Source organism: Anser cygnoides, chromosome 18, assembly GCF_040182565.1.
Source record: "Anser cygnoides isolate HZ-2024a breed goose chromosome 18, Taihu_goose_T2T_genome, whole genome shotgun sequence".
Taxonomy (NCBI): Eukaryota; Metazoa; Chordata; class Aves; order Anseriformes; family Anatidae; genus Anser; species Anser cygnoides.
In genome coordinates this window covers 6,154,599-6,169,999 of record NC_089890.1, presented here as the reverse complement: position 1 = coordinate 6,169,999, position 15,401 = coordinate 6,154,599, and the positions used below count along the sequence as shown (strand labels likewise).

The 15,401-nt window shown below is 61.6% G+C and overlaps 2 protein-coding genes across 5 annotated transcripts in view; both read left to right on the top strand.

Moving 5' to 3' along the window:
- Window positions 1-8,354, top strand: part of SRRM3 (serine/arginine repetitive matrix 3) — a 28,185-nt gene extending 19,831 nt beyond the window's left edge. The window contains exons 12-16 of one of the 4 annotated variants that reach the window (XR_010825705.1): window positions 3,956-4,251; window positions 5,122-5,352; window positions 5,496-5,633; window positions 5,870-7,372; window positions 7,973-8,081. Coding sequence is in view for 3 of the 4 variants with exons in the window: in XM_066979630.1 (XP_066835731.1) it covers window positions 3,956-4,251; window positions 5,122-5,352; window positions 5,496-5,633; window positions 7,333-7,372; window positions 7,973-8,263 (996 nt within the window). In the remaining variant the exon portion in view is untranslated. Of the gene's footprint in view, window positions 1-3,955; window positions 4,252-5,121; window positions 5,353-5,495; window positions 5,634-5,869; window positions 7,476-7,972 lie in introns of those variants that run through there. The other 3 variants (XM_066979630.1, XM_066979629.1, XM_066979628.1) reach the window with 3 other exon arrangements.
- A 4,112-nt stretch (window positions 8,355-12,466) lies between these two features.
- On the top strand, window positions 12,467-14,519 carry HSPB1 (heat shock protein family B (small) member 1). The gene is made up of 3 exons (XM_048068161.2): window positions 12,467-13,015; window positions 13,913-13,976; window positions 14,166-14,519. Exons 1-3 carry the CDS (start codon window positions 12,655-12,657, stop codon window positions 14,329-14,331), a joined length of 591 nt encoding a protein of 196 aa, XP_047924118.1. The 5' UTR covers window positions 12,467-12,654; the 3' UTR covers window positions 14,332-14,519.
- Window positions 14,520-15,401: the final 882 nt, after the last annotated feature.

Genomic DNA, 15,401 nt, shown 5'->3' with positions numbered 1-15,401 from the left:
TTACGACCGTTGAACACTGTATTTCCATTCTCTATATTTTGAACAAGGAATTTAAAAGGGAAGATAACCGAGCAGCTCTGAACTGAAAAGGGAGCGGGCTCACCCCAAAACCGAGCCGCAAATTGCCCGTTGCCTCCTCAAATTGGCTGTGGCCCCGCTGCCCATATGGTAGCCAACCCTGGCACCATGGGGATGTTTTCCCCGTGGGTCCCCACGTGTGATCCCGTTAGGATGGGGCTGTGGCATCCACCCAGCCGTGACCCCTCCGGGCTGGGACCCCCGCGCCACCCCGTGCTGTGATGCACATCCCGCTCCCCGAGCATCCTCAGCATCCATCCTGAGCTCAGCCCCACAGACCGGCAGCAGCAGGGCTGAGCACCCTCCGCCTGCCTCGAACCCTCCAAAACCACCAAATTCAGCCCATTTTCCCCCACGTCCCCACCTGGGCTACCCCAGCTCCCCAAGCCCTCCAGGTGCCCAGGGCTGGGGCGCTGCACGGGGTTGACTTCCCTTTTAAATGCCCAGTCCGGTCTCCATCCATCCCCGCCTCCGGCTGCCTGCCCATCTTCGCGCTCGCCCTTCCTCCCCATTTCTCTCTCCTCCTCCTCCTCCTCCTCGCTCTCTCTCCCACACGCACTCTCTGGCCCCAAATTTCTCTCTGGTTTTCTTCGGGCCTCTCCCGGTGCCGACGCCGCCCAACAAACCTCCACGCGTTGCGCTCCATCCGCCGCTTTCCTTGCATGACGTTTGGGACTCGGTGACGTTCGGCAGCCACCTTCCAGACCGAAAACGCTGCCGGGTAGGGGCCGGGCACCACACGCAAGCCGGCAAACCCGCCGCAGCCGCGAAAGCCACGGGCTTTCCATTTAAGCAAAAAAATATAAAATAAAAGATGCAAATGAGACCAATATAAAAAAAAAAAAGTCTAAGCAAAGCAAACTTGATTAGCAAAGGGGTCTAAATCACATTACTAAAGAGTCATTGTCTTTTTCCCATTCTGCACTCCAAATGTGGAGATTATTGTTTTCTTTTTTATTATTGCATTCCTGTCACTGCCAATTCAGAAGGTAGGTATTTCGTCCACCTCTGCACGTTCACTTCTGCAGATGAGCCTGTTGAAAAGCACCGTAGCTTGATTTAATGTTATTTTCTCTTTCTTTCTTACTTTCTTTCTTTCTTTCTCTTTCTTTCTTTCTCTCTTTCTCTCTCTCTCTTTCATTTTGTCTCTTTTTGGTGGCTATATATAATTTTTTTTTGATTTGTATGGTTTTCCCCAGTTAGCTGCAAAGCCATGCTCTTCTCTTACGTTCTTTTCTTTTATTTTTTTGCCCTGTCCATGTAATATTTTTCTTTCTTTCCGCCTTTTTCTCTTCCTCGTTTCCTCATTCTGTTGGTAGAATGCATTTCTGTGTGTTTTAGCCCTCCAAGTTTGTGTTCGTTCCCACAGACGGTACAGTTACCATGAGTCGGTTTGAGTTCCTCCATGCTTTTTAGGGGCTGGCTAATGAGACCGAGCACAATTAGCGAAAAATAGAGGCAAAGAGAAGCAGGTGAACCCCAGTGCGTCACAAGGAGTCACTGGGGCACGGGTATTTTGGGGTGAAGGACTGGGAGGGAGGATAGCAAGTGAGAAATTTGGGGAGATCGGGATTTTTTGCCCCTCCTGGGGCTGTAGTCGTGGTGGTGGAGGGACCCGGGGAGAACATTTTGGGGCTGTGGTGGTAAAAGGCTGAGACCTTCCACACCTGGGAAGGAGCCAGGCGAGGTGAGAGGCAGGTCTGGGGAGCACAAGCACCCCAAATGCATTTTCCCTTTGGGGCCAGACCTTTGCAAAGGATTTATTTGGGTTTGTTTGTTTGTTTTTTCAATGGAAGCCCCCTCTGCCCTCCCCATCCCTCTCCCTGCGTTGTGGGCGTGAGCCCCACATCCCCACAGCATGGATAGCAAATGGGTGTGAGAACGATGCGCTCGGGAAGAGGACACCTCGCTCTGGCTTTCTCTTTCTTCTTCTTCTCCTCCTTCTCCATTTCAAGTTTTTCCCTCCCCAGAAGTAGGGCTGGGGACAGGTACGGCCGAAGCCCCATCCCCTGTGAGGATGCCACCGGTGGGGCATCCATCGCCCCCACTGCTTCTCTGCCTCGCTGGAGCAATCGCAACAGCAGCCAGTTGTTAAAGCAGTCATAAAAATGCACCAAACCGCCCCATTTTGGCTCTGGCGGGTGGGGCACACTGCTCTGTGGCTGTAGGGTCTGCAGGGGTTGTTGGCTCAGCCCCCTCGTCTGTGGGGACAGGGGCATGATGCAGGACAAGCCACCAGTGGAGCGGCCTCGTGTCCCTTTGTCAGCATCTTCATCGCAGACCCGTGGCACATCGTCTGCTTCTCTTTTTGGGGAGAAAAGCAGTGTTTAGGCTTAACTGCATTCTAGGCAAAGGGATGGTGAGGAAACAAGGTGACCGGCTGCCCCCGGGCGCAGCAGCACTGCCCCAGCACCTCCCAGCTTCCCTTAGGCCCCATCAGGTCGCGCAGGATTTGCTCCTCCGTGGGCACTGGGGGCTGCCAGGGGAGAGACCCCAAAGTCTCCCCATCGCCCCCTCGCCCCCCAGCCCAGGTTCTCCGGCTCGGTTGGGGCTGGAGCCCCCAGTACCCCAAATCCCAGCCCAACACTCGGGGCTGTCACCACGCCGGTGGCCCAATGTCACCACCAAGTAGCTAGGAGGGGTTCTCCCGGTGTCTGAGCGTAGGAGAAGGGAGTTGTTTTGTTTTATTTCTCTCCTCTCGCTGTCTCTGTCTCTCCTCCTCTCTCTTTTCTTTCTCTCTTGCATTTTTGTGAATCTAATGATGCACTTATATTGCCCCGCTTTTCCCTTCTCTTCATACCTTACCTACTAAAGGAGGAAATGCCACTTTTTTGGTAAGTGGATGTTAACCAAGAGGGACTTAAAAAAAAAAAAAAAGCATATAACGGAAAAAAAAATGGAAGCAGAAAGCAAAGTCTGTGTTGAGTGCTGATGAGGACTTAGCAGTTCCCTGCAGAGTCACAGCTAACAGATCAATGCGTATCCCAGGAAGAGCTCAGAGACATTCGTTTATCTCAGTAACGATGACATTTGTGAAGTTTTGGTTTGGTTTTTCTTTGATTTTGATGTTTTCTTCTTTCTTTTGGTTTCTTTTTCCCTTCTTGCCCCTCGCCCCCCGACTCCCTGCCTTGCCCTCCATCGTTGCTCTGTGCCGTCTTCCTCGTTTCTTGATTTGTTTTAAGCCAAAAGCCGTACTATCTATAAAACCTATGCATATATAAACGTATAGATATCTATATATGTGCATGCATCTGTGTGAGCAGACCTCCCGCCCCGCGCCCGCCCGGCCCCGTCACCTCTTTGTTTTCACCCTCTCTCCCACTGCTCACTCTGATTTACTCCTCCTCTGCCTCCCCTCCTCTCATTTGTTCTTTTTTTTTTTTTTTTTTCTCGTTTTCCTTGGTTTGTTTGGGTTTTCCGCCCCTTTTCCTTTCACCTTTCTTGGTTGCGGTGGGCGGGTGCTGGGGGTTTGCTTTATCTCCTCTCCAGCTGTTTGGGGGGGGGGTCATTTCTTTCCCTTTGAGCTTTCCCTCCCCAACGACTTTGGGGTTTCTTGGATTTTTTTGGTCCCTCCCCTCTTCCCCAAACCCTTCTTCGTTTCTTTGTTGTTTTTTCTTTTTTTTTTTTGGTTCGTTTCTTTTTTTTTTTTTTTTGCGTTTTTGCATGCGGAGGTTTGCATGACCCACGTTGTTGAGGGCGAGAGGCTGAGGAAGGTGCAGGGTAGCGTCTGTGTAGCCTGCCTTAATGCGATGTGCGTTGACGTTGTGCACCGAGCCCCGGCCCGGCGCGCCCCGTTAAAGACCTCTTTCTCCTTCTTTCTTCTCTTCTCCCCCTTCCGCCTGTCCCCCCTTCTCTCTGTCTCTCTTCCCCCTGCCAGAGGCCGGCCTCGCCGTCCCCCTCTCCGCGGCCTCGCGGCAGGACGGAGCCGCCGTCCCCCCGCGCCCGGGGCGGCCGTCACGGCGCCCGCAGCCCCCGCTCGCCCTCGCCGGAGCGAGCCAAGCACGGCCACCGGCACCGCTCCCGCTCCGCCTCGCCGCCACGCCACCGTGGCCAGGCCCCCCGCCAGCCGGCCCCGACGGGGCTCAGCCCCACCGGCTACAGCAGCGACTCGGAGGGCTCGGCCTGCTCCCACCCGCTCGGCCCCGACAGGACCCACGGCGCCCACGCCAAGAAGTAAGGGCTCTCTGGGTGCTGTCCCGTCGGAGCCACAACCCGGTTCCATACGGGAAATGCAAGGACCGGGGCTGCGGGGCTGGGTGCAGGTGGGTGGGCACCGGGTGGGTGCGTGGATGGAGCCTGGTGGGGCGGGGGGGCCCCATGGTGTTATCCTGGTGGGTGATGCAGTGCCTGGATGGCTCTGTGGGATTATGGAGGTGATCGTCCCCCTGTGCTCTGCTCTGGTGAGGCCGCACCTCGGGTGCTGTGTTCAATTTGGGCCCCTCACCACAAGAAGGACATCGAGGCCCTGGAGTGTGCCCAGAGACGGGCTACGAAGCTGGTGAAGGGTCTGGAACACAAGTCCTGTGAGGGGTGGCTGGGGGAACTGGGGGTGTTTAGTCTGGAGGAGAGGAGGCTCAGGGGAGGCCTCATTGCTCTCTGCAACTCCCTGAAAGGAAGGTGTGGGGAGCTGGGGGTTGGCCTCTTCTCGCAGATAACCACTGATAGGACACAAGGGAATGGCCTCAAGTTGTGCCAGGGGAGGTTCAGGTTGGAAATGAGGAGACATTTCTTCTCAGAAAGAGCAGTCAGGCATTGGGGTGGGTTGCCCGGGGAGGTGGTGGAGTCACCGTCCCTGGGGGTGTTCAAGGGAAGGTTGGACGTGGGGCTTGGGGACATGGCTTAGTGGGTGACATTGGTGTTAGGGGGACGGTTGGACCAGATGATCTTGGTGGTCTTTTCCAACCTCACTACCTCTATGATTCTGTGATAATCAGGGTGTTTTCGGGGCCACGTGGGTGCTTCTGCTCCCCCACGGTTGCAGAGGGAAATGAGGAGCGGTGCGGTCACACTCAGGACGTCCCCCCCGCCCTCTGCCCCTTGCAGGGTGAAGGAGCGGCACCACCGGGGCCGGCCCAACAGCAGCTCAGAGTCGTCGGCCAAGCACTCTCGGCACGGGGCCTCGGAGCGCAGGAAGAGCCCCTCGCACAGCACCGGGCACCGCAGCAGCTCCTGGAGCTCCAGCGGCTCCCTCTCCAAGTCCCGCTCCCGCTCACGGGAGAAGAGGGCCGGGCGCAGCCGCAGCCGCTCGCCCTCGCAGAAGAAAACCGCCAGCAGGTCAGCTCGGGGGGGTGCGGGTGGCACGGGGGCACGGCTCGGGGCTTGTGGCATCACGGCTGGCGAAGGGCTGGGTGTCCCTGCAGCCCGCCTCGGTGCACACGCGGCTCCTCGTGCCCCTGACGCCCCTCGTCTTGGTTTAGAGAGAAGGACAACGAGCCCCGAACACGCCACGGTGACCCCGATCCCGCCCGGGCCCGGCGCCGCTCCCGAAGCTACTCCCCCATCAGGAAGAGGAGACGCGATTCCCCCAGCTTCATGGAGCCCAGGAGGATCACCAGGTGGGTCCCGGCATGCGGAGCCACCACCGCTGGCACAGCCCGTGACCAACCTGCGCCCCCACGTAGCCCCAAAGGGGTGGGGGGGATGGTGGAAAGGATGGACGGATGGGTGGATGGGGATGGGTGGATGGTTGGATGGTCTGGAACACCAGTCCTGTGAGGAGCAGCAGAGGGCACTGGGGGTGTTTAGTCTGGAGAAGAGGAGGTCTCAGGGGAGGCCTCATTGCTCTCTACAGGTACCTGAAAGGAAGGTGTGGGGAGCTGGGGGTCAGCCTCTTCTCACAGGTAACCAGTTATAGGACTGGAGGGAATGGCCTCAAGTTGTGCCAGGGGAGGTTCAGGTTGGAAATGAGGAGACATTTCTTCTCAGAGAGAGCAGTCAGGTGTTGGGATGGGCTGCCCAGGGAGGTGGTGGAGTCACCGTCCCTGGGGTGTTCAAGGGAAGGTTGGACGTGGTGCTTGGGGACATGGTTTGGTGGGTGATGGTGGTGGTAGGGGGACGTTTGGACCAGATGATCTTGGAGGGCTTTTCCAACCTCAGTGATTCTGTGATTCTCTGGGTGGATGGCAGAAAGGATGGATGGATGGATGGGTGGATGGATGGATGGATGGATGGATGGATGGATGGATGGATGGATGGGTGGATGGATGGATGGATGGATGGCAGAAAGGATGGATGGACGGACGGACAGACAAGCAGCTTTGAGGACAGACACATAACCCTGAGGATGAATGGAAGAGTGAACCAGGCTGGCCCAGACAGCTGGGTAACCAGGCTGCCTCCAGCATTACAACCTTCTGGTCTCTTCCCGTTTGCAGACAGCAAATATGAATTCATTTTACTCTGTGTAATATTCCATATTGCAGCACATACATATTCCAGCAAGAAGCCCAACCCCAGTGCGTTTGCCTCCTGCCCTCCAAATGCCGTTTTCTCCTCCCTGAGACCTTACTGACTCAGGATGCGGGGCTCTAAGGCAGGCAGTGTTTAGTGCCAGATGAAGCACTGTGTGCATATATAGCATCTCGTTAGCATGCGGTGCTGGCGACGTTACCGGTGCTGAGCTGAGATTACCTCCTTTCTGACCTATTTGTCTCCCGTGCTATCAGCGGGGAGATCGGGGGCCGTAGCACGGAGCTGGCTGGATTTCCAGCAACCGGCTCTCGCTCGCTCTGGAAGGATTTTGATTTCTCCTGGGCTGGACATAAGGAGAGAAGGCAGGAGAAATACAGCCTGTACGCCGCGCTAAAGCTTTCTGCAGGCTTCCCCTGTGAAGCATATGGGCCAGGAGAGGTCCTCCCAGCCCAGAAGAAGGTTTCTTGCTCAGGTACCGGCTGGCTCTGCCGTTCCCCAGCTGAAATCCCCCAGGGACAGAGGGGCTGCCAGCACGTGGCCCAGAAATTGACAGCCTCACACGGATGCAGGCGGCAGGGACACCGTGGCCATCCCTCCCCTCGGTCCCCTGCCCTGGGCTGGATTTTCCTGGGATGCCCCGAGGAAAGTGGCAGGGAGGAGCTGTGGGGACAGCCTGTGGTCCTCACCATCCCAGGGGAGACCAGCCCCGTAGCCTGGCCAGAAGCCCCCTTCCTTTGCCCTCCTGCCCTGTCCTTGTCCCCCTGCCACCCCAGGGCCCAGCACCGCGTGGTCCTGCTTCGTCCCTCAGTGATGCCAACGTCTCCTTTTCCATTTCATCCCAAGGTTCCTCTCGGAGAGCATCGCCGTGGGCCTGGCTCCCAGGGTAACCTCCCCCCTTCCTCCTCCTCCTCTTCCTCCCGGACCCCTCCGTGTCTCCCCGGCTGTGCGAGGCCGGCCGTGTGTCTCTCTTTGGTCCCACTAACACCGCTCACCACGACGTGGGGCTGCGAGAAGGAGGCAAGGGGCTGCCTTGTCCCCCCTCCAGCCTCCTCAGGGACCCACAGGGCTCCGGGCTCAGTGTCCTGCACCGGCTCCAGACGTCGCTGCCCCCGGTCCCCCCCTCCCCGCTGTCCCCCTGCTCCCCACGTCCCCATAGGAGCCGGGGAGGGTCGGACCGCGGGCAGCCCGGCGCTCGTCTCCCGCTAATCCCTAACGTCTCTTTTTCAGCAGCTTTCAATCTTTGGTGGCTGGGGAAACACAAAAGCCACATTAACCTGCTCACTTTCTGTCCTCGCCGCTGCCTAATCCAGGACTAACAGCCGGGGGGGGGACCAGGGAGGAGGAAGGGACCAGGGGGGGCCGGATCCTGACATCCCGCGGCCGCTCCGAGCACCGGGGCCGGTGCTTGGGCCCGTGCCCCCCCTCCCTCCTCTTCCCCAAACTTCAGCACGGCCCTGACTCAGTTTCCCTTTTCCCTCCGCAGCGCTCGCAAGCGTCCCATCCCCTACTACCGCCCCAGCCCCTCGTCCTCCAGCTCGCTGAGCACCTACTCGTACAGCCGCAGCCGGAGCCGCAGCTACGACAGCTACAGCACCAGCCGCAGCCGCAGCCGGACTCGCAGCCCCCCCAGCCGCTCGCGAAGCCCCAGCCGCAGCCCCAGCTACAACAGCCGCAGCAGCTCGGAGAGCGCCGGCTTCTGAGCCCCGCAGCCCCCCGCCCCAGCCCCGGGAGAACCCCCCCAGGAGGTGGAAAAAAACCGGGGGGGGGCTGCTAAGGATGGACCCGGCAGCGGGGGGAAAGTCGGGGGGCGGATGGAAACCTTGTGGGGCAGTGGGCGACCCTGAGCCCCCCGCAGTATTTTGGGGGTCAGGGGTGGGGAGGGGGGTGGGGGGGGTTGGCTTCTTATTACTGCGAACGCCAGGGTGGGGTGGGACGGGGTGGGCAAGCACAGAGCGAGGGAACAAATTGCTTGGCAGAGACCTTGGACCGAGCCGGCGGGGCGGCGGGGCCCCCGACATGGTGCGCTCCGGCCGGCGGTGCGTTTTTTGGCTCAGTTGGACTTTTCTAGCACGCGCTAAATAAGCGTGTTTCTCCTGCCCACGCTCAGGGCTTTTCGCCGACACTGGACGGGGAAGAGGACACCCCGGGGACAGAGGTGACACACACCCCTCCGGGGTCCTGGCAGCCCCGAGCACCCGCAGAGCCGCAGACGAACAAAGCGAGGAGCAGCCCGGCGTCGTCCCGTCTCGTCCCACACGGGGCTACGGGGCTGGGGTCCCTCTGCCTTGGTGCTGTGCGCCCCCTGCCCCTGCAGAACAAATGCTGCCGGGTCCCCTGGGTGTCCCCCAGGAGGGGGAGCTGACAAATTTGGGGTGAAATTGTGCTTTGGGATGCGCCCCACAGAGCTCGTGGGGTGCCCTTTGGGTTGCCCTCCGCCTTTCCCTTGCTTTGGACACCTCTGGGCTCGTGTGCGGAGCTGCGTGGTGCATGAAGAGGCTTCCTCCGAGCACCGGAGCAGGGGGACCCCCTGGCAGGGCACGAGGGGACAGGGCTGTCCCCGAGACCCCCTGGCTACCTCCTCACCCCGGTTCGCAACCCAGTTCCCGGTCCTAATGGCTTCCCCGTGCCACTTCCCCGAAGAAACGCGGCCCCGAGTGAAGGCTTTGACTCCTCTTCTGGAAGATGCTGCCACTGGTGCCCTGGCTGTGGCAGCCGTGGGTTAGCTGTGCCTCGGGGCCCAGCGGGCAGGATCCGGCCCCCAGCTCCGCTTCGGCCTCCCCCCGAGCATCCCTGCGCCCCTCCAGCAGCTTTATAAATTTAATTTTAAAAAGAGAGGCAGGGAGCGGGGGGTTGACGAGCACGGGCTGGCCGAGTGCTTTGCTGACAGCCCCGGTTCTGCGCCGTTTTGCTGATTTCCCAAAAAAAGCCCTTCCTGGCTGCGGGGGCTGCTCCCCAGCCCCGCTGCGTGCCGGCCCTGGGGCGGTTTGCATTTAATCCGCGTTGGCCACGCATTTTCTGCCTGGCTGGAGGAGGACGAAGCAGCTGAGCCTCCCAGGGTGGGGAGAGCAGCTGCCCGGATTAACGCGTGGCCCCGCAGGGAGAGCCGGGCTTTGTGCGGCCCTCGGACACCCGCCTGCAGCCGGCCTGGGGGCACTGGGGGGCACTGGGATGCCATTTGGACTCCAGCCCAGGTGGTCATGCGGTGGTAGAGCTGGTGAATGGGTCTCCAGAGGGCTGAGGTGTCGGCCAAGCCAGACCCCACTGTGCTTTGCTCGCCCCGCTGCTGCGGGAGGCGGGTGCTGCGGTGCCAGAGCCCGTCCCCAGTGCCCCGGCCTGAACCGAGGGGGCAAACGCCCCTGGGAGGGCTGCGGGGTGCTGGGGCGGGCACCCTTGTGCTGCTCCTACCCGCAGCCGTGCCAGCACCGGGGTGCAGAGCAGGGTGGGTGCTGTGTGCGTGAACCCACCCGTGCTGCCCAGGCGAACCCTGCGGGCTCAGCATGCCACGAAGTCATGCACAGCCTCGCACTGAGGCCAGCGGGATCCCTCGGAGCAGTGTCCCCCAAAAGCTGGCTGTGCCCCGATCCAAGCCACTTGGTTCCCCAGCCCTCCCAGCAAAGCCCAAGCTGGGAAGGAAGCTGCTTGCTCAGAAAAGAAAATCAGAAAGAAATTGGCTTTCACGGGGATGGAGGAGAAACACCTGCAGCTCCGCATGGCTCGGGGCAGGCGGCGGGTCTGGATGTGCCCACAGCAGGAGGAGATCCTGGCCCGAGCCTGAGGCAGAAAAGATGTGAGGTCCCCACAGCATCCCTGCCAGCCCCGCACCTGCACTCCCCATTCTTCCCCCAAAACCATCCCTTCCTACTCTGGCCACGGCACCCAGCCCTGCACCAATGCCCAAAGTGCGCCCGCTGCCCCCGCATCCCGCCAGCATCGCCCTGCTGCTCCACGGGGATGCTCGGAGGCATCCCCCGAGGCCATCCCCATCCCTGTCCCCGTCCCCATCCCCGTCCCCGTCCCCACCCCAGCGGCCACGGCTCCCGAAATCAACAGAGCCCCGACTGCAGCGACGGCGCGGACAAGACAGCACATCAGGGAAAATTTCCAGTCTTCCTCTTTTACAGTCTCTGTCTCCTGCCGCGGAGGGAGCTAACTGGAACAAATACTCTGTAGAAATACTTCAGTATTTTCCTCTCGCGCGCGCGCTCTCTCTTTTTTTCTGGATTGTGAGTGCAGCTGTAGACTCAGTGAGCTGGTTCAACTACAATAAAATATACAGTATATATTGTAAATGACGCTGCGGGGCACGGAGCAGTTTCTTCATGGGGACAGCTCGGTGGGGTTAATTCTGCTCCCCCCTGCAGGCTCAGCCCCCTCTGTCCCTGGGACCCCCCGCTCTCCTCCCCTGCCCTCTGCCACCCGTCCCGTCGGTTTCTGGCTCCTGGTGAAGGTGGCACCGGGCACCGGTTGCATCCGATGTCCCAGAGCATCCTGCCACGGCGGGGGAAACCTCTGGGGGTCCCCGATGCTGGGGAAAATATGATTCGTGTGTTTCCTTGCAGCCTCCCTGCAGCCCTCCCTGCAGCCCTCCGCATCCCCCCCTCCGCATCCCTCCTCCTTTCCTTTCCTGCAGCCCTCCCCTCGTTCCCTGCAGCCTTCCCTGCAGCCCTGCCATTTGCCTGCACCGTTTCCCTGCAGCCCTCCCACCCTCCCGTCCCTCCTGTCCCCTGCCTCCCCCATCCCCACAGCCCCGCCGCCATCCCCCCCGCGCCCCCAGCCCCTCGCAGCTCAGCTGCTTTGGTTTCATCCCCTGCCCTGAGGTTTCCCAGGCAGCGCGGGGCTGTCCCGGCCCCATTCAGGAGGGTTGGCGGGTGCTGGCGGGGCAGCTGGGTGCTGGTAGGTTGGGGACACCCTTCAGGTCCCCCTGCACCCCGCTGAGACATCCCTGCACTGTGCCCCGTGGGGAGGGCTCGCACATCCCTGCGCCAAGTGCGTCAGGTCTCAGCTACAAACGTCTCCTGGCCATGCAGGGGCTTAAAAACAAAGCCTCAGAACTGCCAGGGATGGGCAGAGAGCCTGCGCAAGGAGGGGCGTCCCACCGGGGGGGGCTCAGTGCCCCCAGACTGTCTGACGTAGGTGCCGGGGCCCCAGTGGGGTTGAGGGGCTGGAATCTGGCCCCAAACAGGCACCAAGGGATCCCAGGGGTAACCAGAGAGATGTGTTTGGATGTGAAGGTAAGGGACTAAGGGAAGGAGCCATCCTTCCCCTGCCCTGAGAGGGTGCTGCCCCCACCAGACCCTCTCCAATTCATCAGCCCCATAAAGCCCTACTGGCCCCACTGGGCCCCAGCAAGCCCATCAGCCCCTACAGCATCAGCCTCTATTGGTGCCCTTGGACCCTGTGGTCTCCATTAGTCCCCACCGCCCCCATTGGCCCCATCAAACCACATCATTCCCACCAGGCCCTACTGGTCCCACTGGGCCCCAGTGAGCCCCATCAGCCCCATCAGTCCCCATCAGCTCCATCAGCCCCTATGGCCCCATCAACCCCTACCAACCCCATGGCCCCCGTTGGCCTCGATCAGCCCCCGTCAGCCCCATTGGGCCCCACTGACCTCCACCAAGCCCTACAACCCCCCTTATAGCCCCATTGACCCCCATGGACCCCGCTGCTCGGGGCCTGGACAACCTCACCCCAGCCTGGCCAAGCCTTGGGGGCCACCTGGGGGCCACAGAGCTTTGGAGGGGGGGGGGCTCCAGAAGCTTCTGGCAGGGGCTGGGTGACGCAGCGGGCGCGGGGCCGAGCACGGGCTCCTCCACTGACTCATCCTCCCCGCTGTGCTGACCCCCCCAGCGCCCTCCCCACGCTGGCGCAGACGGCCCCGGAGCTGCGCATCGCGGGGATTGTTTACGGGAAAGGGCTGGGAGCGCTCCAGGGGCCATCCATCACCCGCCAAGCAGCCGAGCCCCCACCACGGGGGTGGGCAGCCGGGGGCTCCCAACGCGGCTGCGCGCGGCCGCCCCGGCCTGGGAAAGCTTCTGGTCCCTTCCCGGGCCCTGCTGCAATTTCCATTAATAGCCAGCTGAGCCTCCCGGCTAAAAATAACCGGCGGGACGTCTTCATAAGGCCCCGCGCGGCCGGCCCCCCAGCACCACTGCCCTGCGCATCATGGCTGAGCGCCGCGTGCCCTTCACTTTCCTCCGCAGCCCCAGCTGGGAGCCCTTCCGCGACTGGTACCATGGCAGCCGCCTCTTCGACCAGTCCTTCGGGATGCCCCACATCCCCGAGGACTGGTACAAGTGGCCGAGCGGCAGCGCCTGGCCCGGGTATTTCCGTCTGCTGCCCAGGGAGAGCGCGCTGGTGCCGGCGCCGGGCTCGCCCTACAGCCAGGCGCTGAGCCGCCAGCTCAGCAGCGGCATCTCCGAGATCCGCCAAAGCGCCGACAGCTGGAAGGTCACCCTGGACGTCAACCACTTCGCGCCCGAGGAGCTGGTGGTCAAGACCAAGGACAACATCGTGGAGATCACCGGTGGGTCCGCGGGGCGGTGGGGTGCTGGGTGGCGGTGCCACAGGTGGGGGCTGGGGGGTGTGCCAGGTCTCCCCCATTCCCTGGGGGCTCTGGTGATGGTTGCGCAGCCATCATGGTGCTTGCTGGGGAGGGAAGGCAATGCAGAGCAAAAAAAAAGAGAAAAAAAGGGAGAAAAGGGGAAAAGGAAGAGGAAATGAAAGGGGAAGAGGAAGGGAAAGGGAAAGGGAAAGGGAAAGGGAAAGGGAAAGGGAAATGGTAAGAGGGAAAGAAAAATGGAGGAGAAAGGAAAAGGAAAAGGGAAAAAGAGAAAGGAAGGAGGAGAAAGGACAAGGAAAAGGGGAAATGAGAAAACAGCAGAGAAGAAGGAATAGCACTACAAGAGCGTTCTTGCAGGGTGCAGACCCCACGCCCCCCCACGCCCCACACCGTCAGCCCCTCGCTGTGTTGCGGCCACCACGTGGGGACGGATGCCCCGGCTGCGAGCCGTGGAGGGGCGCAGGGGTGACAGTGCCCTGGGGGGGCGCAGCTGGGTGTGACGAGCCCCACGGCATCCTGAGCATCCCCGGAGCGCTGCGGGTGGCTCGGCGAGGGGCATGGTGACAAAACACAGGCCCCCGCGGCACGGAGCCAGCAGCGTGCGCAGGGTGCTGGGGAGCCGAAACAAAGGCGTTGGGGACAGGTCAGGTCCGTCACCGCGAGCAATTCGCTGCTCTGGGGCTTGGGGGATGCTCCTGGAGGGGCCCAGGTCTCTCCTGTGGGTCAGCGCAGCTCCGGGCTGGTGGTAGGGCAGAGAGATGCGGGATGGGCAGGATCAGTCCCTGCCTGGGGAGGGGAAAGGCGCGCCCCGAGTGCGGAGACCTGGTGGGCACTGACCTGCCCTGGGTTTCTCTCTTCCAGGCAAGCACGAGGAGAAACAGGATGAGCACGGCTTCATCTCCCGGTGCTTCACCCGAAAATACACGTAAGTACCAGTGCGGGGAGGAGATGTGGGCCTGGAACCCCCCCGGCACCCTGGGGACCTCCTCCCACCTCCCGTCCCCTCCAGCGCCCGCCCCGGCCCGCACGCACCGGGGTTGCCACCAGCCCAAACAGGGAGGGCGGTGGCCAGGACCTCGGGGCCGTTCCCAACATCTCCCCCTCTCCTCCGCAGCCTCCCCCCCGGCGTGGAGGCCACGGCCGTGCGGTCCTCGCTGTCCCCCGACGGGATGCTGACGGTGGAGGCGCCCCTGCCCAAGCCGGCCATCCAGTCCGCCGAGATCACCATCCCCGTCACCGTCGAGAGCCAGGGCAAGAAAGACGAGCCGGCCAAGAAGTAGGAGGCACCGAGGAGGAAGAGGAGGAGGAGGAGCCCCCGCCGCTGCCCCCATGAAGTGCACCCTCATGCCTTCCCCCCACCCCCAGCCCCCTTTTTATTTTTTATTTTGTACTCGCTCAGTCACCCAGTGCCTTGAGTAAATGTGAAGGAGAAGGTAGTGTCAGTGGGAATAAAAAGTGGTGAAAGAAACCTGCCCCGTGCCTGCTGTCTGCCGGCCAGCGCCCCCCCATCCCAGGCCTCCACACCCCGGCCTCCAGCATCCCATGTCTCGACATCCTGGGTCTCCGAAGTCCCAGGTCTCCACCTCCTGGGGTCCCACATCGCGGGTCTCCAGCAGCCCAGGCTCAGCATCACGGGTTTCCGTGTCCTGGGGCTCTGACATGTCAGGTCTCCAAAACCCCAGGTCTCAACACCACATGTCTCCTACACCTCCGATCTCAATTTCCCGGACCTCCAATGTCCCTTGTGGCTCTGACATCCTGGGGCTCCAAAATTCGGGGTCCCCACACCCCAGGTCTCCTCCATCCCAGGTCTCCACAAAAACCCACATCCTGTGTCTCAACAGCTCAGCACCCCCAGGCCCCAGAATTACAGGTCTCAGCACCCCCCAGGTCTCCCACACCCCAGGTGTCACCACCTCAGCCCCCCACGTGCCCAACCTGCCGGGTCCCCACACCCCTCAAAAACAAGCTGCCCCCCCCCAGGCCGCAGGGAAGCCCCCCCAGGAGGTGGGAACAGGGCCCCCCCATCCCCAACCCACGCCGGGCTGTCCGTGCCCCGCTCTGCCCCCTCCTTTCACCCCGTGGCGATGCCCCAGGTGGATGGGGGGGGCTTCACGCCCAGCCCCGGCCCCAGCTCAGGGACTGGTGCCACGCAGAGGGGGGAGCCACGCTCCCCGTGCCCCCCACGTGCCTGTGCCTCAGCGCAGGGGCTTAGGGCTGGCCCTACATGGCCGCGGGCCGCGTTCCCGCTCCGGCAAATCCCCCTAATCCCCCCTGAGTCATCCCGCAGGCAGGCAGCTGGTGACCCGGGAGGAATCCTGCAGCCGGGGGGCCCTTCTGCCAGCCAACC